The following is a 24525-nucleotide window of genomic DNA, read 5'->3' on the forward strand; positions in this document are numbered from 1 at the left end:
GAAAGCGGGCTCAAGGGTGAGCAGGGTCTCGGAGTGGAGGCTCCACACCGAGGGCCCGTGGCAAGCCCTAAGGTCGGCTAGTATGAGGAGGGCTAAGAAGCCTGTAGCGGTCAAGGACCCTCTCAAGGCCTCGGAAAGGCTGGCTCGTACGTCGGTATATGGTCCACTGGAGGCAAAGGATGGGCGTAAAGTGCACATCCCAGAGGTAGGTCAGAAAGATTTCTCCATCCCTAAAAGGTGGGCCACCAAGCCTCAGGAAGAGGTAAAAATTGGTGTGGCCCTCACGATGGGGGAGATGGGAAATCTTCTGGCCATGCCTCCGTATGCTAAGTTTATCGAGGACCCCAGGTTGACGTCCCCCTTTAGGGAGGCGTACCTGGGAGTAGCGTACGACACCATGCTAAAGAGGCTCAAGAAAGCCGCCTGGAAATGGGCTCGGGAGAACCCAGACACAGACCCTGAGGTACTGTCCTCCTCTGAGGAGGAGGGGCAGCCAGGGAATGGGAGACCAGGTGTGTCACTCGAGCGGGCTGTACGACAGCTGAGCCTGTCACCCGGTAGGGGGAGAGGTAAATCTCACATGCGGTCTGCAGCCTCAGTGGTCTCAGGAAGAAGTTCCAATAGGTGGGATGACTTCAAGGAGTTAAAAAAGATCCAAGCCATGGTGCGGCACCTAGACCCAGGGGAGTCCAAGCAGGACTACCTGGTTGAGGTCTGGCCCATGGTGAGGGGAGCCACTCAGCGTGAGGCCGCCCGGAGGGGCTGGCTAGGCCGAGTGATAGGGACGGCTCTGAGGGGTAGGCTAACCGCCGAGGAGCATTATGCTCGCTACACCAATGAGGATGAGGGGGATGAGGAGGCTCTGATACAACGAGGACGAAAGAAACTGAGAGATGATGGTTCTCTGTCTGGGGTATGGTATGCCATGAAAGACGAGATCCCAGTGGACCGCCAGGTGAAGGTGCTACAGGCCCTTACCAAGGGGTTCCCCGGGGAAATGGACTTCGTCAAACTCCCCAAACGGGGAATGTTTGACAAGGACATTGACCGAGCGGTAGTGTCGTGGTATAATGAGAAGGCGCTGGTATAATGAGAAGGCACGAAATGGTGCTAAGCAGGGCCTCCCCACAGAAAAGGGGAAGGAGAACTCTGTGAGACAGGCCCCGGCCAAAGGGAGGTGGGGGCCACCCCCCATGACTGGCGTAGCGTCTGCCGGGAAGGCGGCGGCTCCTCAAGGGGAGGAGGGCCAACAGGGAGCTCAAGCTCCGCCCAGAACCGCAGCCCAGCGGAAGCAAGGGGGAGGGCGTAATTACGTGCCTCCTGAGGAGTTCTCTAAAATGACACTGGAAGAGAAGAAGGCACTCTTCGATGCTCGAGCTAAGGCTCGTGAGCAAGAGAAGTAATGGCAGCACTGCGTCGGGTCACCTTGGAGAATGCCTATTGGGTAGGGGATGAGATCTTCACTAAGGTGGAGGGAGAACCCTACCTGGTAGACACTGGGGCCGAGGTATCGATGACCCGACGGATACTCCCGGTAAGGGGGTATTTAAAGGTGCGGCTGGCCGATGGCATGGTGCGCTCAATGACCTATGGGGTCTGGAGTGGCATTGTGTGGCTGCTGGGGCCTTCTAATCTGATAACTACGAGAGATTTGGCGAATCTCTACAAACCTCGCAGGCAGCGAAGGGATGTGGTGGAGGCGGAGAAGGTGCTGTGTGCACGGGTAGTGGGACTGGGAAGTCTCACTAGTGCTTCTCTTATGCAACCATGGTATAAACCAATTGACGTTGCGGAGGCCACTGAGCACAGGGTGCTAGAAAGTGACCTCTCCCTGGAGGGGAAGGAACGCCTGAGAGGCATTTTGGCGGGAGCAAGTGTGTCAAGGTTCAAGAATGATTGTGGGAAGCTGGGGCCGGGGTTCACTCACACCATAGAGGGTGGGGTGCATCCGCCGGTGCGGCAGTATCCACTGAACCCAGGAGCAGTAGAAGAGATGGACAAGATAGTCCATGAACTACTGGCTCTAGGGGTAATCAGGGTTGAGCAAAATCCCATCACCAATAGCCCGATACAGGCCGTAAAAAAGCCTGAGAGTAGCGGGGGTGGATGGAGACCGGTGATCAACTTTAAAGCTCTGAACCGACGCACTATCTCTAATAGGGCGAGTCTAATTAACCCTCAGGGGACGCTGAAGACTTTGGAAGTCAAGCGGTTTAAATCATGCATTGATTTGGCCAATGGGTTTTTCAGTTTACCTCTGGCAAAAGCCTCCCAAGGCAAAACAGCATTTACTCATAAATGCAGGAGTTATGTATGGGAGAGGCTTCCACAAGGCTACAAAAACAGTCCAAATGTGTTCCAAGCAGCGGTAATGGAAGTGTTAGCTGGCCTCGATGCTACGGTATACATAGATGATGTGTACATAGCAGATGACGAGGAGGAGGCACACCTAGACCGGCTAGAACAGGTTGTGAGTAGACTCACAAAAGCAGGACTGAAGTTGAGCCTAAAGAAATGCCAGTTTGGGCGGTTCCAGGTATCGACGGAGTTGGGACTGTCTGAGGGGTATCGAGAGAAGGTGGCCAGGATTAGGCCACCAGGCTCATTGAATGAGCTGCAGAAGGTGCTAGGACTCTGTAACTATGTGCGTGACCATGTGGAGGGATACCAAAAGTATGCCCGTCCACTGTATGCTCGGCTGAGAAAGCCTGAGGGCGAGATGCCCACAGGCCAGAAAGCTTGGGTGTGGTCAGCCACAGACCAGGGTAACCTAGAGGCACTGAAAACAGCTATTCTACGAGCAGTGACTCTCGAGCCTAGGACACTGGAATGTGGCCTGGAGGTTACAATCTATGTCGAGGACGACAGCGCGGTGGTGCGTGTGAGAAACCACGGTGGGGGCCTAGTAACGCTATGGAGCTATACTCTATCCTCGGTGGAGCATAAATATCCACTGGAGGAGAAAGAACTAGCAACGTTAGCAAAGTACTGGGGCCCCCTAAAAGAACTGGCTCAAGGTCAGAAAATCAAAGTGACAACACAAAGTGTGGTGCATCGTTTCCTGAAGAAGGAAACGATCGAAAGCACCAAGGCTACGAATATCAGATGGGGTAGGTGGAGAGATATTCTCCTTGACCCTGATCTAGATATAGGCCCGGAGGGCCCGGCTAAGAGATCTAAGCCAAAACCGGATGTGACAACTGAAGCCTGGCAGTGGGAACTGTACACGGATGGCTCCAGGAAAGGGAGCGACTCGATGGCTATCTGGGGCTTTATCCTCAAGGAGGATGGAGTAGAGAGAAGCCGCCAGAAAGGCCGGGTGTCCGGTACAGCTCAAACTGGGGAAGTGAACGCAGTGTTAGAGGGATTGCTCGAGCTTGAGAAAAATAAGATCAAGAGAGCTCGAGTAATTACCGACAGCTACTACTGCGCCCAGGCCTTGAAAGAGGACTTAGAGATATGGCAAGAGAACGGGTTCGAGGGAGCCAAGGGGAAGCCTGTGGCCCATCGAGACCTGTGGCTCAAGATTGCCGAGCTGATATTAAATATGACATTGGAGGTGGTGCACCAGAGGGCGCACACCACCAAGGGGGAACATTGGCAGGGCAATGCGGAAGTTGACCGCTATGTGCAAGAGAGACTAATTGTTTTGATCGGTGCTGAGAAGTGGGACAGAACACCCAAGGGAAGGGTGGTCCCAGATGAGTGTGTGGGTGAAGTAGTCACGGCGGTGCATGAAGCACTGGGTCACGTCGGACTATTTCCCACACGGAAGGAGCTGGGAAAGCAAGATCTCTGGGTCTCAGAGGTAAAAGTTTGCCGAGTACTGGCGGCGTGTGATGCGTATAACGCTGGGAGGCGAGGACAGAGAGTTGGAGGCCAGACCATTAAAAGTACAGTGCCCTGGGGATCCGTGTGCATGGATGTCGCGGGTCCCATGGGGGTGAACGGGAAGAAGGGGGAGAGATACCTGTTGGTCTTGGTGGACTCGATGTCAGGGTTTGTAATTGTCAAACCAGTAAGAGCTGCTAATGGTAGCAGTGTGGTGAACATGCTGGATCAGACCTGTGCTACACTGGGGGTGCCCAGAGAATTGAGAACAGATAATGGTTCTCACTTCAAGAATGCACAGGTGGATGCATGGTGCCAAAGGCATGGTGTCATACGGGTCTATTCACCTCCCTACACTCCACAGGCGAATGGAGTAGTGGAGAGGACAATAGGCTTAGTCAAAGGTTGGATCGCTAAGAACGCGAATACCCGAGACTGGAGCACAAAGGCCTTAGACATAGGTCTAGCTCTGAATGACAGACACCGAGCCAAGCGGGCCTCGCCAGCTGAGCAACTCAACCAACGCCCTTTCCGGTCTGAGGACATAGGGAGGGGCCAGGAGAAAGGGGGAGGGCTTAAGATGAGAGTCCCTTTTAGAGTTGGTCAGAGAGTGTGGATTAAAGCTAGGCTACACCCAACAGACGCAGCAGTAAAAGCGAAGTACGAGAAAGAGGATACTGTAGCGAGAATAGTCGACAGTAACACAGTAGAGTTAGAGAAGTATGGGATCCAAGGAGTAGAACAGCTAAAACCAGTTTCAATCTAGAATCAACTAGGAGCTTTTTAATGGCTGATAGCCTGTCCAAGGCCCTTATGAGGCCAGATAGCTTAGTTAGCTGGATTCGTGCAGCCACGGTAAAGGGGGTGGTTATTACTAGGAGAACCAAGGAAGTTTTGTGGGTAGGAAGAGCATTAGCTAAGTTGAAGGAGGCTAAAAAAGGTAAGATAACAGAACAGAACCAGAAAAGGTGGTGTGGAGCAGACTGATAGCAGGATGTGTAGTCTGCCTGAATGGACCTGAGTTAGATATTTTATACTTAGGACCAGGAGATAGTAGGCCACAGGTCTTTTTACGAACAGGACCAAAGTCCTATGGGGGTGTGGCATCACCATGCATGGTTATGCATAACTATGTCTGTGGCCAGTGTCGGGTGACGCAACTGGCGAGACTTGAGTTCTATGCACAGCATAGTACTGAGTCGGGGTTCAAGGACTTCGACTGGTTGGCCTCTGAATGTCAATGCCTATGGGATGGCGAGAAACTCCATAGTTGTGGAGTGTGCCAATTTGCCCTAGGGGTGACATCCGGAGGCCCACGGTCCTTAGTCTGGGCCAGCCAAGGGAGTGGTTGGCAGGTGAGAAAAGCCTGGGACCCATTGATGAGATATGATGAAGTGAACGGGATCGGTCTCAGGTCATTGATGTCTCACAATGATGGTGGAGCAGGGTGGGAACCTCCAGGGGACTGGTCGCTTCCATATACAGGAAACGGTGAGATGCTGAGCCTACTGGCAGGGCCCTCTGTAACCGATAGTATAATCCTGCGTAGAAGCGCAGGGGCGGACTATGCGGCCTGGGAGAGGGTGTTGTCAGAGGGATGGCCAGATGAGTATTGGGAATACAATTCAGAAGGGTCGAAAGGCTGGTTGTCTCAGACCAAGGGGCAACTCTTGAGGGTCTGGAGAAAGGAGTCCAGCCAGCCCACAGACGTGGTCTGGGGGGCGAGTACGGAGGGGATGAGCCGGGAAGGCTATAGGGAAGTTGAAATACCGAATGGTATGACTCAAGGGTCTATAGGCCATCCCTCTTCTGGGAGGGACCCAGGAAGGTCAGGTTGGGAAACTGCCAATGTGGCCTGGGAAAAGTTCCTCAGAGAGCAAGACGGGAAGGGCCTACCAGCGGGGTTCGCTGATAAATGGACTGGACCTTGGGGGCTCACAAATTGGGGAACGCTGTTAAGAGAAATGCTCCATGACCGCCCTGAACCTTGGGTCGACCTTGACCATCCCCTGCCGAGGGAATGTGGGTCGAGGGACTCAAAGCTAACCTTTATGGGGACCCAGCTGGATGGCTGGAACCTAAGGGGAGTTGAGACCAAGGAAAAGAGGGTGAGGGTATGGATCACGCCTGAGGACAGGCTCAGGGATGGGAGAGTGCAGTTGGTAGGGTCGTTGGTCGAAAGGGCCCCTTTCCCAACGTATCCGCTGCTGTCAGCCCACGTCGAAGTAGTTTTCAAAGCAGTGGCGGTGCCACTCGAGGGCATGTATTCACTGGGGGTGAATATCTTCCCGGTACGGTCAGCAGCAAACCCGTACATGTGGAATAGTAGGGCAGTCCCAGGACCCTTGGTGATCCTACATTCTCCTTTCCAGCCTGGGATGGCTGTGGGAGTGAGTAGAGGGGGACAGTACTTAATCTCCGAAGCCGGGACTCAGCCTGGTAGTACGGGGGTGGAGTGGCTGCCTAAAGGGTCACCGATTGGTGGGAAAAGTCTGCCTGAAGGCACAGCTGGGCCGGGAGGCCTGTCAGAGGGCCAGGGGGGTAGAGAAACACCCCCAACCCTTGAGAAAGAAGTAGTAGGAGGAGCTAAGAGGCCGGTTAAAAAGAGGCAGGGCAAAAAGCCAAACAAGGGTTTGACAGAGACGATCAGAACGCTGAGACAGCGACTGAACGGTAAAAAACCTGCTCCCTTGCCTCAGAGTGGGCCCTCGGTTTAGTTTCTCCTTCGCTATGAGCCAACCTGCGGGGATCAACCGTCAGCATCCCCGGGAGGGGAGTAGTAGGAGAAAGAGAAAAAGGAGAAAGACGGCAGGAGAAAGAACCCCGCAGGATGGCCCTAAGAATGAGGAAGGAGTACTGGAGGAGTGCCAGTGGGGGCATTATTGGCTTACAAGTCAACGGATTACTTTTAGAGACGGACCTCGAACTCCAGTGCTGGATAAATGTGATCCAGTGGTAGGTGAGGTGGAGTTGGCGGAGGTTTTAGTCTGGGAAAAGGAGTCAAAATGGCCATGGGGCTATATGGGGCAGGCAGCCCCATATTACCCCTGGGTCGATCAGGCCTGGTTGGCACACAGACGGCCGGCGCCGTGGGACAGAACTCGGATGATTCTGTCTAAAACAACACTGTTCGGAGGTTGGATAACCTGTCGAACAGGGCCAAACTATCTCAGTCCTCAGAAAGGAGAGTTCATTGAGATTTGGGTGCATAATCGATTATGTTTTACCAATTGCTCATGGATGTCTGCCTGGCTAAGGGAGATACGTTTGGGAAACTCAGGGAGGGGAGAGGTGATGCTCGAGGAGCATGAAGACCTCCCCCTCAGAGTGATCACGGAAGTGAAGGGGTGGGGCCAGATGGGAAGGCCCGCCCTACAAAGTGACCTGCTGGGATGGCAGAGAAGAGTCTTAACAGAGTACAGACTGGGAGATGTGTCATTGGTGCGATGGCTTATCTATGTGGGCCCATGGTATGAATCACCACGGGCCGCTGAAATAGATGAGCATTGCCTGACTGGAAATTGTCAGAAAGGGCACTTTAACCATTCAGGAGATCTGTGGTACTCATCTGTGCATTGCCTACGAGGTGGGCAGTTGCAGGTCTGTGATTTCCCTGTACCCCTGGTCACGGACTGGGTGCTTCCTGAAAAGGGAGAGACAGTAGACGAGCTACCTTTCTCGGTGCACGGCACGAGGAGTTACCTTGGTTTACTGGCTAGTTGGAACGTACTCCAGGAACCTCGCCTGCCTTTTCACCTGCGGGTGTGGAGGGCTTGGAGGGTCCAGTGGAAAGGTTTCAGTGAGCTGGACAGGTCAGTAAGAAGCCTGTTGACTTTGGGGCCATTGTCAAAGGTGGAGCCCCGGTACGGGCTGGATCACACTCAAATAGACTTGCAGATCGAACCACAGAACCTGTTCTTTACCTCCAGTATTCTCAAAGATAGAGAGGCTGTGGAGTGGTACGGAGGGGAAGGTTTGGTGCAAGCAAGAGAGTGGGCCAGGGGCCAGGCTGGTTTGAAGAGAGGGTCAGCACCCATGTGGGTAGGCTTGTCTGAAAAAGAACCAGAACCTCGGTTGGGGGACTTTGTACAAGTGCTTGAACCTGATTGCTGTGAGCATTTCGTCGAGTCATGGACGGAGGGGTCCTAAGGCCGCGACGACGGAGGTTGGGAGCACGAGCCGGGAGGCTGAGGGAGGAACCAGGACGGGGTCCTGGGTATGGAATAATTGCTGCTAAAATCGTGGTGGGGGTGGCAGGAGTATTGATGATATTAGCTGTCATCCTCACTCACGTATTGGGCAATGGTAGCTCGGGAGGAGCTCAAAACCCAATGGGGAAAGGGATTGCACTCGAGCATGGGGAAACTATGTATTTCCGGAAGACGAGAACAGGGCCTGTGTCAAAGGATGGAGAAATATGATAAGACAATGGTACAGAGAGAAGCCCGAGGGGCAGAGTATGCAAGAGGTCATTCGGGGATTGATGACCATAGTGACAGGGCCTAATTGTGAACCCAGGGGAGCGGCGTGGTCAGCGGTTTGTACGTTGATGCAGGCTAAGGGCCTGGTGAAAGGCTTGGAGGTAATGAATAGGACTATCATAATATATTGGCTTGAGAAAACTGTAGAGGTGCTACGGTCTGGCCAGTGTAATTGGATACGTCCTATAGACCCAGAGACAGGCGTCGCCGCAACCCTTCCAAATTATTACTGTAACCACGTTTGTGTTCAGGAGAAAACACTAGACTGGCCCTACTGGCATTATGGAAATCCATCCCTAACATTTCCCTTGTCCTCGGGAGAGGAAAATGTGACATGTTATGATATTCTCCCCGAGAACAGGGATCTGTGGGGATATTTAAATCTAACGTGTGGGCGGGAAGCCCATAGTAAGCTTCAACGGAGGAAAAGGTCAATTGGGCCTCGACCTCTGCGTCAGAAGCCAAGAGATGCAGCAGAGCAGTGGAAACAGGCACAACAAAAGGCTGTGCAGAAGCACAGGCGGTGTATGGCGGAGGCCATGGATAAACTGGAGTCGTGCTACTGGCCAACCAGGAATCGGTGTGAGGGTCAGAACTATTTCGTTTTAGCACCTGGTAAAGTTTGGCAAGGGCTAAGACAGTATGGTAGAACCGTGGGTGAGTTAGTAACATATATGTTTAGACCACAAGGGGAGCCCGACTCTGTAACAGTAACATATGACATTGGGCTAAATGCAAGTTTACCATGGGTATGGCTAACGAAAGCGGCCTTCTTGGTAGGAAGTGGAGTCCCCAAAGGGGAGATGGACTTCTTAGGCCCGTATGATCAGGAAATGTACATTCAGAAATTGCCAAATCCCGATGATTTGCACAATGCCCCTAAGGACCAGTTTCAGGAAATAGACAAGTGTGTAGTACAACGATTGCATGATGCACTCAATAACACGGACTTCGTTGATACAGGAAACTCGCCGAGGTGTGAACTATGGCAGGTATGGGTGAATGATTGGGGTACATGGAGATATGATTGTGATGGGGTGCTAAGAAACCAAACGGTAAAGGGGACTTTACAAGGTTGGTTAGAACACCAAAAACGTAACATGGATACCACTTGGTTTGGGTGGCAGGAGCAGGAGATACAAGATTGGGTGAAGCCGTGTCTAAAACCAGAATATAATTACTGGATAAAGTATCAGTATGTTGCGACACTGTACTCTAAGTATCGTAAAAGATATTCCTATAATGCATACAAGGAGGCGGCTGTAGAACCAAGGCCTTGGAAAATGGTTTGTGATAGGGCAAATACAACCTGTTATATTGAGTTAGCGCGAGCTGACTGCTCGAATCTGAAGGATTGGGACACATTCTGCTCAGGACAGTACGAAGGTCAGTTCGATACTTTTTGGCAAGGGGCGAAGTGGGTTAGGTCCAGTGACGGTACATGGGTGCGTAGTAGGGAGTACTTTGGCTGCTACAGGGGTTTCATAGGAAGGATGTTAAATAGGACAAAGATAACATACCCTACGGTGGTACCGTATGTGGCTGACCCGGCACATGGATATGCTGAGGGTCAGGCCTTCCGTCAAAACCTCTGTCAAGGAAAAGAGATGAGTGGTTTTGAATGGGTTGGACCAAATCGCCTGTACAACAATGGTACTTGCGAGTCCCCATCTGAGCATTACCTCTTTCAGGGGTGACCATGAGTGCACCTGGATTGAGCTAGCGGGGTCTTGGCTCTGGGGAGGGGTGAAAAAAGTTGGAGTGGTGGTGTTGGAGGAGATAGAAGAAGGTGTAATGGCAGTAGGCAAGGTTGCCTTTGGTCTGTTACACGGCTTCTTCGCTGCGGCCTGGCCGTATCTCATTGCTGGCGTTGGGATCCTGATCGGATGCCTGATGGCCTGTGTCCTCTACAAGGGGGGCGTGAAAGCTGCCTTTGGGCGGTGTGATGGGCAGGGCCCAGAACCCTCGGATGAGGGGACAACTCTTGAAAAAGAGGAGTCATTAGAGATGATGACTCGAAAGGAGGAGGAGCCGAGGGTATAATAGTTAGGCAAAATCGAAAGTAAGTTCATTCACATCACAACAACATCGGGGATAAGCAACTGTAAAAATTAGTAACTAGATCTCAGACTTTAATCATGGCAAACCGAACGCCAGTATTTGAACAAGATATCCGAAAAGAAATCCCACTAGATGTGAGTAATTCGATTCATTTTTGGTTAATAGAGACGATGTGGATATTATATTCTTTGGTAGGGACCTGGAAACCTTTTGAACCAGTAAGGTTTATCTGTATAATAGCAGGGTTAATAGAGGAAGTTAAGAATAATATCTTTGATAACAGACAACGGTACATTCTAACATGGTTTATAGTCTATATGCTGGGACGATATAGATTATCAGAAATTAGGACCTGGAGAGGGGCATTGAAGAGAAGTTTCATACTTCTCTGGGCTACTTGTACAGTAGTTGGGGCTTTTTACCCATTATCAGAAATCTTGGCGGCTATTTGTATGGGATCTATGGTAGCAGGGATGCTCGTTTCTCAATTAGAATTAGTATGCAGAATTAAATATCACCGAGCGCCTTGGGTACTGGGGGTTATTTCTTTGATTCTCTTGGCGTTAGTTTGGGCTACATTAGGAGTGTTAATATTACTCAAATTACTAAGGACAGAGCCTTTAGTTGTATGGTTCATGACATATGCCGCATTCTTCCCAGGAGAATCAACTAGGGGAAGGCCTGTCTGTCGGACGGGATCCTTCACGGTGCCTGGTTCTTCTCCTCTTAGCGGGATGGCCAGAAGAGCTAGCTTACAGCGTGGAGCAAGTCCTCCGCAATAGGGAAGTTGGGTTGACGCCATACCAGAGGCCTAGTTACAGGAAGGAGCTTAACAAATGTTTGTTTTGTTGATGTTGTGTTAAATGTACAGGGGAACGTCAGGTGCGGTCAATGCGAATTTCACCTGGGTGTTGGCGGGAGCTACCTCTGGGTTTACGGACCGCGGGAGTGGTTGTACTGTAACCAGTGTCTCCCCATGTGTGACGGCAGGGGAGACGGGCCAGATGACTGGCTTCTTCATGGCGTCCTGATTCACCCAGGCTCGCCATGGATGATGAAATTTTACCGGGAAGGTACGATAACAGAGCTTGAGCTCACGGCCAGGGTGGTCAGAACGTCTCTGTTGGGGGCAGAGAAATGGCCGGGAGGGCCAAACAACTGCGGAGATGGGGTCTTTCGACCCGTCTCAGTGAAAGGTTGGGCCTATGAATATGATCCGAACCAGGGAAAATATCGCATTACTTCTCAATTGCCTGAGGGCAGTGTTTTGAGGGTAAGTGCGATATTATCCTCGTTAGATCCTCCCCGGGAGGGGACGGATCAGGTAACGGATGACCCAGCCAGGCGTGGTGGGGGTGTCGACCTGGCCGCCAAAACCGAAGGGTCGCCTGCCTGGGGATCAACCGTTAGTATTCCCGAGACGGGAGTGGTACCAGACGAAGGTACTAAGAAAAGATTAGTGAAAGTAGACAAGGTGAAAGCAAAGAAGTCTCGTACCAGGATCCCCCAGGAGGTTTGGAAAAAGATGTCCAAACAGGAAAGGTCAGTCATCTTGGAGGAAAGGAACAGAGAAGCTAAGGCAAAGAGACTGTTAAGTAAGGCTATTAAGGCCGAGGTCCAGCTAGAACTGGACCAGACAAAGGTCAAACAAGAGCCAGAGCAGCTAATCTGGACCCTCAAACCACTTGATCCTGAGTTTCCAACCTTTGAACCCCTCAGTATTGAGGCGGCTCTTATGGGCTGCTCGCCAGATCCATTCATGGGCCCTACAGGGGAGGGAAACACTATGGGCTGCTCGTCAGATCCATTCATGGGCCTCACAGGGGAGGGAAATACGGAGCAGAGTGTAATTGACCCCCCCGTTGAGGAGGCCACCGAATTGGTGATTGACCTCCCCGATGAGGGGGCCACCGGACAGGTGAGTGACCTCCCCTTTGAGGAGGTCACTGGGCCTATTAGTGGCGGGACAGATGAGTGTATTACTGCCTTGCAGGGGATGATGGCAGATCCTTTCGTATAAGAACCTTTTTGAATGCAAACCTGATCTGTTGAAATATGCTGATCATATTGTGCTTTGCTACACGCTTACAGTATGCTTAGAGTGCAGACAAGTAAACACAGACATGTAGATGAGTAAACACAGACATGCAGATGTGAACACATAGACACCAAGCAGGACACACCCATAAGGAACACACTCCACTCACACAGACATGAACAACACCCAAAGAACAAATATACACATTTACAGATACATAAACTATACATTTAAGGTTTAATAGAAATGTTATTATGTTTAGTTATAAGAGATGATTTGTTTGAGAGTAATATTGTGAAAGCATTGATAGAACAAAGCCATAAAAGATAGTTACAGTATGTTTAGCATGGTTGCCTGTGTGTGTTGTCGTAACAACTTGAGCCTCTGATAGGAGTCTTGTGAAAGGTTGAGAGAGGAAGCAGGATGCGGTGGGGATGAGGTAATCGGCCATTCACTGTACACGAGGGCCGGAAGTACGTTTCTCATGTGAGAGCGCTTTTGGCCTTACGGACAGAACATTCTACCAACTAAACTGGTTTTGATAAGCAAATATTGACCACAAAGTGCAACTGTTGAATTCTGGAGACATGTTTCTCTTGTGAGAGTGTCTCTGGGTTCCTGGTACTTTTCCAGGGCATGATAAGATCACATGTACAAAATGGTGGCTCGGGGACTTTCCGATGACGGCATGCTAAGATGGGACAAAATGGTGGCTTCCATATATGGTGAGAGGCTGAAGATTCACCGGTCGAAGGTTTCGAAGGTTCTCGAGTGAGAGCAAGGGTATAAAAGAACTGTGTGACTGATAAGTCGTTTGAGATGTCTCCACTGCTCGAGCCTCGTCCAACCCTCCGAAGCAGAAGATCCGGCTGAGAATCTCCCAGCTCTACATCAACGGCATCCAGCGGTCGTCTCCTCCTCGCAGAGAGAACCTGAGCTCCAGACACTTGCAGCACAGAAGGACCGTTGCGACCGATACCAACTTCCCCCTCCGGCCGGAGGGGCCGCGCCTTGGTGAGAACTGTACTGTAGTTCGTGTGGAAGTGAGTGCCTAAGGCCGGGTGCTTCCTTCTCCGCCTACATCCTATTATTATTTCTCTCTCAATCATAACACGTACAAATTATCATGTTTTCATATTTTGATCTTTGAATTGGGTTTTTGGTGATGTTTTATTATATTTACTATTGTGTGTTATTAATCATAGGTTCATTGGCTAAATAAATTCTTATTATATATATATTAGAATATATTATTATTATTATATTATAACTTAGATTATATATATATACACATACATTTAACATGATTTATATTTTGATCCTAAAATTAGCTCTGATTTGGTTTATACTGTTTATTAAGATATTGTTATTATGTTCAATTGTGCGCTCATGGCTGGCATTGTGTAATAATTAAATCTTGTATAACCATTTAATCATTTCATTAACATTTCCTCTAAAGGGACTGAGTTTTTATTCATTATTATTGGGTGTCCTGTAATGCAAAAGTTTAAGCTGTCCAGGCATAACATCTCAAGCTCTTTAAGGTTGATTCTAGACTCAATTTGATTAATACTCCCTTGCAATAAAAGTATACTTATTGCTAATCATCCTACCCGACACGTAACAACTGTCAATAAGGAACAGAGCGGTCGTTAACCAGAGTGGTTTACAAGCGGGTGTCTCTCTCTAGGTCACAGAGAGATATCACAGTAGGCTGCAACAGGGAGAGCTCTGGGACGGAGACCGTTAGTAGATCGGGCGTGTCTGTTCGAATTACCGGTTTAGCTCACACGTATTGTGCAACTCTCTATGAGGGGTAAATACCCTGAGAGCATAAGCGTAGAGGCATCCTTAGAGATGACCGGTGCTGTAATCCCATAACACCACAGGGGTTTCAGGGAGACAGTGTGTGTGTGTGTAGGGCTGTGTGTGTGTGTGTGTAGGGGTGTGTGTGTGTGTAGGGGTGTGTGTGTGTGTGTGTAGGGGTGTGTGTGTGTGTGTGTGTGTAGGGGTGTGTGTGTGTGTGTAGGGGTGTGTGTGTGTAGGGGTGTGTGTGTGTGTAGGGGTGTGTGTGTGTGTGTGTGTGTGTGTGTGTGTGTGTGTGTGTGAGTCTCACCAGCGCGTGCCAGTAGGGTGCGGGCGGCCAGGTCAAAGCGGTGTTTCCTGCTGACGGCCGAGCGTCCCCTGGAGGCGGGTCCACTGGAGGCCGAGGGGCTCTCCTGCTCCAGCCCCTCCACACTGCACACACACCACAACAACGTCTCATTCAAACAAAGACTAGCCTGCCATATGGGAGATGTTCTGGGGTGTGAGTGGTCAGCGCTAGGCTGCGTGTGGACTGGAGGGGGCGTATCTGGGGTGTGAGTGGTCAGCGCTAGGCTGCGTGTGGACTGGAGGGGGGCGTATCTGGGGTGTGAGTGGTCAGCGCTAGGCTGCGTGTGGACTGGAGGGGGCGTATCTGGGGTGTGAGTGGTCAGCGCTAGGCTGCGTGTGGACTGGAGGGGGGCGTATCTGGGGTGTGAGTGGTCAGCGCTAGGCTGCGTGTGGACTGGAGGGGGCGTATCTGGGGTGTGAGTGGTCAGCGCTAGGCTGCGTGTGGACTGGAGGGGGGCGTATCTGGGGTGTGAGTGGTCAGCGCTAGGCTGCGTGTGGACTGGAGGGGGGCGTATCTGGGGTGTGAGTGGTCAGCGCTAGGCTGCGTGTGGACTGGAGGGGGGCGTATCTGGGGTGTGAGTGGTCAGCGCTAGGCTGCGTGTGGACTGGAGGGGGGCGTATCTGGGGTGTGAGTGGTCAGCGCTAGGCTGCGTGTGGACTGGAGGGGGGCGTACCTCTCGCTGAAGCCCTCCTCCAGCTCGGCGGCGTCTGCGTTGGGGATGTCCCCCGGGGAGCGCAGGAAGGAGCTCCTCTCCAGGGACTTGCCTGCTCCTCCAGAGGCTGTGGCCCCGGGACAGGAGGACGAGTCCGACCCTCCTCCTCCTCCTGGGCGGGGCTCCTCGTCCTCGTCGGGATGCTCGATCATCCACATGGCCAGCACCGTGATGTTCTGGGCGTCGGCCTCGCCGCGCGCCCCTGGGGGAGGAAACACAGTCACCCGCCATCTTAACCACACCCTTACACCCACACTCCAGACCCTCACGCCTGCCATGTCCAGGACGACCAGCAGACCTCTCACGCCTGCCATGTCCAGGACGACCAGCAGACCTCTCACGCCTGCCATGTCCAGGACGACCAGCAGACCTCTCACGCCTGCCATGTCCAGGACGACCAGCAGACCTCTCACGCCTGCCATGTCCAGGACGACCAGCAGACCTCTCACGCCTGCCATGTCCAGGACGACCAGCAGACCTCTCACGCCTGCCATGTCCAGGACGACCAGCAGACCTCTCACGCCTGGATCACACTGGACACGTTCCTCCGCTTGCACCTAGCGATCACACTACACGTTCTACACTACACGCTCTGAGAGAACCTGGAACACGCTCTGAGAGAACCTGGAACACGCTCTGAGAGAACCTGGAACACGCTCTGAGAGAACCTGGAACACGCTCTGAGAGAACCTGGAACACGCTCTGAGAGAACCTGGAACACGCTCTGAGAGAACCTGGAACACGCTCTGAGAGAACCTGGAACACGCTCTGAGAGAACCTGGAACACGCTCTGAGAGAACCTGGAACACGCTCTGAGAGAACCTGGAACACGCTCTTAGAGAACCTGGAACACGCTCTGAGAGAACCTGGAACACGCTCTGAGAGAACCTGGAACACGCTCTGAGAGAACCTGGAACACGCTCTGAGAGAACCTGGAACACGCTCTGAGAGAACCTGGAACACGCTCTGAGAGAACCTGGAACACGCTCTGAGAGAACCTGGAACACGCTCTGAGAGAACCTGGAACACGCTCTGAGAGAACCTGGAACACGCTCTGAGAGAACCTGGAACACGCATGTGGGATGGTTTGAGCGTTTGGAATACGTGGCCATGCAAATGGGCGTTGTTGTGACCCAGGTCTTAAACAGAGGGGTGGGGGCTGGTCTGTGGCCCCCAGGTCTTAAACAGAGGGGTGAGGGCTGGTCTGTGGCCCCCAGGTCTTAAACAGAGGGGTGGGGGCTGGTCTGTGGTACCTGTGGCCCCCAGGTCTTAAACAGAGGGGTGAGGGCTGGTCTGTGGTACCTGTGGCCCCCAGGTCTTAAACAGAGGGGTGGGGGCTGGTCTGTGGCCCCCAGGTCTTAAACAGAGGGGTGGGGGCTGGTCTGTGGCCCCCAGGTCTTAAACAGAGGGGTGGGGGCTGGTCTGTGGCCCCCAGGTCTTAAACAGAGGGGTGAGGGCTGGTCTGTGGCCCCCAGGTCTTAAACAGAGGGGTGGGGGCTGGTCTGTGGCCCCCAGGTCTTAAACAGAGGGGTGGGGGCTGGTCTGTGGCCCCCAGGTCTTAAACAGAGGGGTGGGGGCTGGTCTGTGGCCCCCAGGTCTTAAACAGAGGGGTGGGGGCTGGTCTGTGGCCCCCAGGTCTTAAACAGAGGGGAGAGGGCTGGTCTGTGGCCCCCAGGTCTTAAACAGAGGGGTGGGGGCTGGTCTGTGGCCCCCAGGTCTTAAACAGAGGGGTGGGGGCTGGTCTGTGGCCCCCAGGTCTTAAACAGAGGGGTGGGGGCTGGTCTGTGGCCCCCAGGTCTTAAACAGAGGGGTGGGGGCTGGTCTGTGGCCCCCAGGTCTTAAACAGAGGGGTGAGGGCTGGTCTGTGGCCCCCAGGTCTTAAACAGAGGGGTGGGGGCTGGTCTGTGGCCCCCAGGTCTTAAACAGAGGGGTGGGGGCTGGTCTGTGGCCCCCAGGTCTTAAACAGAGGGGTGGGGGCTGGTCTGTGGTACCTGTGTTGTAACCCAGGTCTTAAACAGAGGGGTGGGGGCTGGTCTGTGGTACCTGTGGCCCCCAGGTCTTAAACAGAGGGGTGGGGGCTGGTCTGTGGTACCTGTGTTGTAACCCAGGTCTTAAACAGAGGGGTGGGGGCTGGTCTGTGGTACCTGTGGCCTCCAGGTCTTAAACAGAGGGGTGGGGGCTGGTCTGTGGCCCCCAGGTCTTAAACAGAGGGGTGGGGGCTGGTCTGTGGTACCTGTGGCCCCCAGGTCTTAAACAGAGGGGTGGGGGCTGGTCTGTGGCCCCCAGGTCTTAAACAGAGGGGTGGGGGCTGGTCTGTGGTACCTGTGGCCCCCAGGTCTTAAACAGAGGGGTGGGGGCTGGTCTGTGGTACCTGTGGCCCCCAGGTCTTAAACAGAGGGGTGAGGGCTGGTCTGTGGCCCCCAGGTCTTAAACAGAGGGGTGGGGGCTGGTCTGTGGCCCCCAGGTCTTAAACAGAGGGGTGGGGGCTGGTCTGTGGTACCTGTGGCCCCCAGGTCTTAAACAGAGGGGTGGGGGCTGGTCTGTGGCCCCCAGGTCTTAAACAGAGGGGTGGGGGCTGGTCTGTGGCCCCCAGGTCTTAAACAGAGGGGTGGGGGCTGGTTTGTGGCCCCCAGGTCTTAAACAGAGGGGTGGGGGCTGGTCTGTGGCCCCCAGGTCTTAAACAGAGGGGTGGGGGCTGGTCTGTGGCCCCCAGGTCTTAAACAGAGGGGTGGGGGCTGGTCTGTGGCCCCCAGGTCTTAAACAGAGGGGTGGGGGCTGGTCTGTGGCCCCCAGGTCTTAAACAGAGGGGTGGGGGCTGGTCTGTGGCCCCCAGGTCTTAAACAGAGGGGTGGGGGCTGGTCTGTGGTACCTGTGGCCCCCAGGTCTTAAACAGAGGGGTGGGGGCTGGTCTGTGGTACCTGTGTTGTAACCCAGGTCTTAAACAGAGGGGTGGGGGCTGGTCTGTGGTACCTGTGGCCCCCAGGTCTTAAACAGAGGGGTGGGGGCTGGTCTGTGGTACCTGTGTTGTAACCCAGGTCTTAAACAGAGGGGTGGGGGCTGGTCTGTGGTACCTGTGGCCTCCAGAGCCTTGGTGACGTGGCGCAGGGTGAAGCCCATCTCCAGCAGGGGCACTGCGATGGCGGGCGGGGGGGGGGAGGTGGACAGTCTGCTGCTGGGGTCCGACAGGGCTGAGGGACACAGGGAACGGTACAGCTGCAGCCACACAATCACACTCCTGATCACCATTAGCAAACCGTGTGTTAAAGGAGAAGGCTCTTTTTACGCCATGTTAGAAGACATCTGACTCACCCAGATTGGGTGTAATTGACCTTATTCACACGGCGGCCATTTCTCTCTCACGTCACACTCAGGGGGGGAGAATGTGGAAGTATCCATAGACCATATAGTACAAGCTCCTTATAAAAATAACACTTCAAGATTCAAAATAGTCAGAAATAACAGTCAGAATACACTACTGGAATTACAATCTCATGATTACCGGACTCTGATTGTTTTTCACCGCGGTAGTTTTCACGTTATGAAACACATAGGAGCGCATTAGTCATCAGCTCGTTCCCGTCCATGTGTTTCATAACGTGAAAACTACCGCGGTGAAAACCAATCAAGAGTCCGGTAATCATGAGATTGTAATTCCAAAACCGAAAAACCGAAAATGTCCGTTGTGGTTTTCCCATCCGTGGTCTGTTGCCTCTGTAATATGATCTTTAGAAACGTCGTTCCCCGCTAGCTCCAGAAAGCCGGTCTGCGCGCTGTGCTCTGCGCATGCCTGCTGGAGCTGGAGCAAGTGGGGGAAGATGTTTCTAAAGATCATATTACAGAGGCAACAGACCACGGATGGGAAAACCACAACAAGCCCTCGCTCTATGGAAGCACAACTAGCGATTCATAAAAATAGATTGATGAAAACAACCGTTTCGCGGCAGAAAATAGATTTTTTAGAAGCTGCATTCTCGGTGCCCCGTCCACCGCCATTACATGGATATACTGGCTCGCGCTGGATTTAACATTTCTTCTACATGCCTCCGAACTACACCAAAGTGATGTCAGTGAGTCAAACGTCTTATAATATGGCGTAAATAAGGTCCAGGTTGTCGAAAAAGAGCATTCTCCTTTAAACACAAGTGTGTCATATAAGGAATCACCTGGAAGAAACAAAATGTACGCTATGGATTTGCGTAAAGTGGTAAGCGTGCGGGTACAGGTGTAGTGTGAGGATGCGGGGGCGTGAGGCCGGGACGAGGCCGGGACGAGGCCGGGACGTACAGGTGCCGGTCCTGTTGGCCGGCCGGGAGGGCTGGGAGTCCGGGGAGGTGAGGCTCTGTCGGCGGCCCACCTCGTCGGAGGGGGAGGTGGGGAGGGAGGTGACGGGCGGGGTCTGCGCCCGGCGCGTGGGCAGCAGGCTGGTGGTCGGGTAGCTGGAGAACATTTGTCTGGAGCAGAAACAAGGAACAAGCACTTGGTTTGAACTCTCTAAATCATACTTGAAAGAGAAAACTAACTGGTGATCAAAACTCATAACATGAGTCATCATATAGATACACGAATGAACAGAAATGTGTGTGTGTGTCTGCGCGTGGATGTGTGTGTGTGTGTGTGTGTGTGTGAGTGTGTGTGCGTGTGTGTTTGTGTTTGTTTGTGTGTGTGTGTGTGTGTGTGTGTGAGTGTGTGCGTGTGTGTGTGTGTGTGTGTGTGTGAGAGAGCGTGTGTGTGTGTGTGTGTGTGTGTGTGTGTGTGTGTGAGTGTGTGTGTGTGAGTGTGTGTGTGTGTGTGAGTGTGTGCGTGAGTGTGTGTGTGTGTGTGTGAGTGTGTGTGTGAGTGTGTGTGTGTGTGTGTGTGTGAGTGTGAGTGTGTGTGTGAGTGTGTGTGTGTGAGTGTGTGTGTGAGTGTGTGCATGAGTGTGTGTGTGTGTGTGTGAGTGTGTGTGTGTGTGTGTGTGTGTGTGTGTGTGTGTGTGTGAGAGAGAGTGTGTGTGTGTGAGTGTGTATGTGTGTGTGTGTGTGTGTGTGAGTGTGTTTCTCCGTGCCTGAGCAGGCTGAGGGGCATGGCCCCGGGGGACTCGGTGGCGGGCGCGGTCTCGGGGTCGGTGACGGGCGTGGTGGCGGTGGTGGTGTCCTCCAGGGACGAGCTCATGAAGGAGGTGGTGCTGGAGGCCGAGGGGCTGGTGGTGACCGGGGTCTGGGCCAGCGGCTCCCCCTCCGCCTCCCCCTCCCCCTCCACCTCCGACCTCACACCTGGGGACCAGGGCATTATGAGCACAGGGACAGGGAGGGTTCTGCTAGGAACCTTTGACCTCACACCTGGGGACCAGGGCATTATGAGCACAGGGACAGGGAGGGTTCTGCTAGGAACCTTTGACCTCACACCTGGGGACCAGGGCATTATGAGCACAGGGACAGGGACGGTTCTGCTAGGAACCTTTGGGAGAACACTGGAAATCTGGGCTCAACAGGATGGATTCATCATAGAAATGGATTCATATAAAAATATGAATTAATATAAAAATAAGTCCATATGGCCTGGGCTTCATTTGAAGCATGACGCTTAAATCAATCAAAAAAATAAAAAGATACATATATAATATAATATATTAAAGCATTATGGAAGGAGAAGCAGTGTGATGTCACGGATATGGCCACGGCTAGTGGGAGTGGTTAAGCACGACGCGCAGCAGAGTTACACCGTTACACCCCGCTAGCCGTGGCCATATCCGTTACACCCCGCTAGCCGTGGCCATATCCGTTACCCCCCGCTAGCCGTGGCCATATCCGTTACACCCCGCTAGCCGTGGCGATATCCGTTACACCCCGCTAGCCGAGGCCATATCCGTTACACCCCGCTAGCCGTGGCTATATCCGTTACACCCCGTTACACCCCGCTAGCCAAGGCCATATCCGTTACACCCCGCTAGCCGTGGCCATATCCGTTACACCCCGCTAGCCGTGGCCATATCCGTTACACCCCGCTAGCCGTGGCCATATCCGTTACCCCCCGCTAGCCGTGGCCATATCCGTTACACCCCGCTAGCCGTGGCGATATCCGTTACACCCCGCTAGCCGAGGCCATATCCGTTACACCCCGCTAGCCGTGGCTATATCCGTTACACCCCGTTACACCCCGCTAGCCGAGGCCATATCCGTTACACCCCGCTAGCCGTGACCATATCCGTTACACCCCGCTAGCCGAGGCCATATCCGTTACACCCCGCTAGCCGAGGCCATATCCGTGACATCACACGGCTTCCAGTTCCATAATGCTTTTATACAATGGTTGCCACATTTATCTGTCAATATTTCAAAAAGAAAGACAATACGAACTTTAACATTTATTTTTAAAGGATTATGTTTGTTTTTGACAACCTGGACCTTATTTACGGCATATTATAAGACGTTTGACTCACCGAGATCAGTTTTGGTGTAATTCGGAGGCCTGTAGAAGAAATGTAAAATCCAGCGCGAGCCAGTATATCCATGTAATGGCGGCGGACGGGGCACCGAGAATGCAGCTTCTAAAAAATCTATTTTCTGCCGCGAAACGGTTGTTTTCATCAATCTATTTTTATGAATCGCTAGTTGTGCTTCCATAGAGCGAGGGCTTGTTGTGGTTTTTCACATGCCTCTGTAATATGATCTTTAGAAACGTCTTTAGAAACGAAATATAGCTTCCCCACTTGCTCCAGCACGCATGCGCAGAGCAGCGCGCAGACTGGCTATTCTCCGTCTGTAGGCTACACTCGTGGCTCACATTCTCTACGTTACGATCGGCTTGTTGATGCCTGGAATATTGTGTGCAATATGCCTGAATATTTATCAGATTTTGAGGATATAGAAGATGACTTAGAATATGATGGACGCTGATCGTAGCTTAGAGAATGTGAGCCGCGAGTGTAGCCGCGAAATTACACCAAAGTGATCTCGGTGAGTCAAACGTCTTATAATATGCCGTAAATAAGGTCCAGGTTGTCAAAAACGAACATTCTCCTTTAATGCAACTATTTGTGAATGATTTGCGGATACTTCCGCTGAAAAAGGGAACGTTGCCAGGCAACGACAATGCTACAGCACATCTTTGTAAACATTGATCTGGACGTTGCCACGGCTACTAATAAGAGGTGGATTGATATTAAAAGATGTGTGAACATTCCATTTTAGCGTGGGGATATCGTGGTTATCACCACGGCTGGAATGCAAACTGACCAATAGAGACAATGGACCGGATCTATACCGTTGTATAATAAATATTATAAATATATATAATATATAAAAGCAAGTCTTTGATATATATAGCTGTAGATTTATCCTTGAGTGACAGAAGCAGTTAGAAAGTATAGCTGTCCATACTGTAGTGTCCAGGTATGTCTAAACACAGCAGCTCATGTACATGCGAGGTGGACCAGCAGTGCTTGTGGTCCTGGACTCACCGGGCCTGGGCTCCTCCAGCAGCCCGCTGACCACCAGCTTGTAGATCACGGCCTGCGCCCGCTCCAGGTCTGCCAGGCCCAGCGCCCGCTTGATGGGCGAGCGCATCACCGCCCGCTTCACCATGTGGCGCATCAGGAACTGCAGCGCCGCGCGCATCTCCGCCTCCTCCTGGCACAGCGCCCCGGCCCCGGCGTTGAGGTCGGCGTTGTGCCCGCTGGGAGGAGCCTCCGGCAGCACCTACACACCAAAAACACATCTCATACAGTAACTGACCACAACACAGGCCAAGGGTGAGCCGGGAGCTTCCAGGCCCTGCTGAGTTCTGGCCAGTAGTGCTACAATGATTACTTACATTACATGCAATTATTGTAAGCTGCTTTGGATAAAAGCGTCTCCTAAATGACTGTGAAATGTCCAGCGCCCTGTCCTCTGTGTGTCTTAACCCTGTTCACATTCCTAGTATGTGTGAACCATATACATACTAATAAACACATCTTGTGAATCTTGTACATGTGTTATACCCCAAGCTTGTGTCCTGGATTCCACTGCCCCAAACTTTCTGTCCCATGATTCATGTCTATCTTACTTCCCCTGTTTCCACCATCTCAATAGAAACATGGAAAGATATCAAAGGAGGGCAGAACAAAAATCTCAAAGCGTCCAGTGTTTGTGATGCTGGTGTTGAGTAGAGCCCTAATGTGTTGAGTAGAGCCCTGTGGTGTTGAGTAGAGCCCTATGGGGTTGAGTAGAGCCCTAAGGTGTTGAGTAGAGCCCTAAGGTGTTGAGTAGAGCCCTAAGGTGTTGAGTAGAGCCCTAAGGTGTTGAGTAGAGCCCTGTGGTGTTGAGTAGAGCCCTGTGGTGTTGAGTAGAGCCCTAAGGTGTTGAGTAGAGCCCTAAGGTGTTGAGTAGAGCCCTAAGGTGTTGAGAAGAGCCCTAAGGTGTTGAGTAGAGCCCTATGGTGTTGAGTAGAGCCCTAAGGTGTTGAGTAGAGCCCTAAGGTGTTGAGTAGAGCCCTAAGGTGTTGAGTAGAGCCCTAAGGTGTTGAGTAGAGCCCTGTGGTGTTGAGTAGAGCCCTGTGGTGTTGAGTAGAGCCCTAAGGTGTTGAGTAGAGCCCTAAGGTGTTGAGTAGAGCCCTAATGTGTTGAGTAGAGCCCTAAGGTGTTGAGTAGAGCCCTATGGTGTTGAGTAGAGCCCTATGGTGTTGAGTAGAGCCCTATGGTGTTGAGTAGAGCCCTATGGTGTTGAGTAGAGCCCTAAGGTGTTGAGTAGAGCCCTAAGGTGTTGAGTAGAGCCCTGTGGTGTTGAGTAGAGCCCTATGGTGTTGAGTAGAGCCCTAAGGTGTTGAGTAGAGCCCTAAGGTGTTGAGTAGAGCCCTAAGGTGTTGAGTAGAGCCCTAAGGTGTTGAGTAGAGCTCTAAGGTGTTGAGTAGAGCCCTATGGGGTTGAGTAGAGCCCTAAGGTGTTGAGTAGAGCCCTGTGGTGTTGAGTAGAGCCCTGTGGTGTTGAGTAGAGCCCTAAGGTGTTGAGTAGAGCCCTATGTGGTTGAGTAGAGCCCTGTGGTGTTGAGTAGAGCCCTATGGGGTTGAGTAGAGCCCTAAGGTGTTGAGTAGAGCCCTAAGGTGTTGAGTAGAGCCCTATGGGGTTGAGTAGAGCCCTATGGGGTTGAGTAGAGCCCTAAGGTGTTGAGTAGAGCCCTATGGGGTTGAGTAGAGCCCTATGGGGTTGAGTAGAGCCCTAAGGTGTTGAGTAGATCCCTAAGGTGTTGAGTAGAGCCCTATAAGGTTGAGTAGAGCCCTGTGGTGTTGAGTA

General features: G+C 52.4%; 1 protein-coding gene across 6 annotated transcripts in view; it reads right to left on the reverse strand.

Annotated features, from left to right (window-relative positions):
• herc1 (HECT and RLD domain containing E3 ubiquitin protein ligase family member 1) overlaps positions 1-24525 on the reverse strand; it is a 213392-nt gene that overhangs the window by 86651 nt on the left and 102216 nt on the right. For all 6 annotated transcript variants that reach the window (XM_084437244.1, XM_084437243.1, XM_084437242.1 and 3 more), the window contains exons 39-44: positions 22717-22954; positions 20323-20530; positions 19563-19729; positions 18350-18466; positions 15240-15480; positions 14528-14649 (exon numbers count right to left, since the gene is read on the reverse strand). In XM_084437244.1, the coding sequence (XP_084293370.1) occupies positions 14528-14649; positions 15240-15480; positions 18350-18466; positions 19563-19729; positions 20323-20530; positions 22717-22954 (1093 nt within the window). The remainder of the gene's footprint in view (positions 1-14527; positions 14650-15239; positions 15481-18349; positions 18467-19562; positions 19730-20322; positions 20531-22716; positions 22955-24525) is intronic.

Source organism: Borostomias antarcticus (assembly GCF_949987555.1).
Source record: "Borostomias antarcticus genome assembly, chromosome: 4".
In the NCBI taxonomy this organism is placed as follows: domain Eukaryota; kingdom Metazoa; phylum Chordata; class Actinopteri; order Stomiiformes; family Stomiidae; genus Borostomias; species Borostomias antarcticus.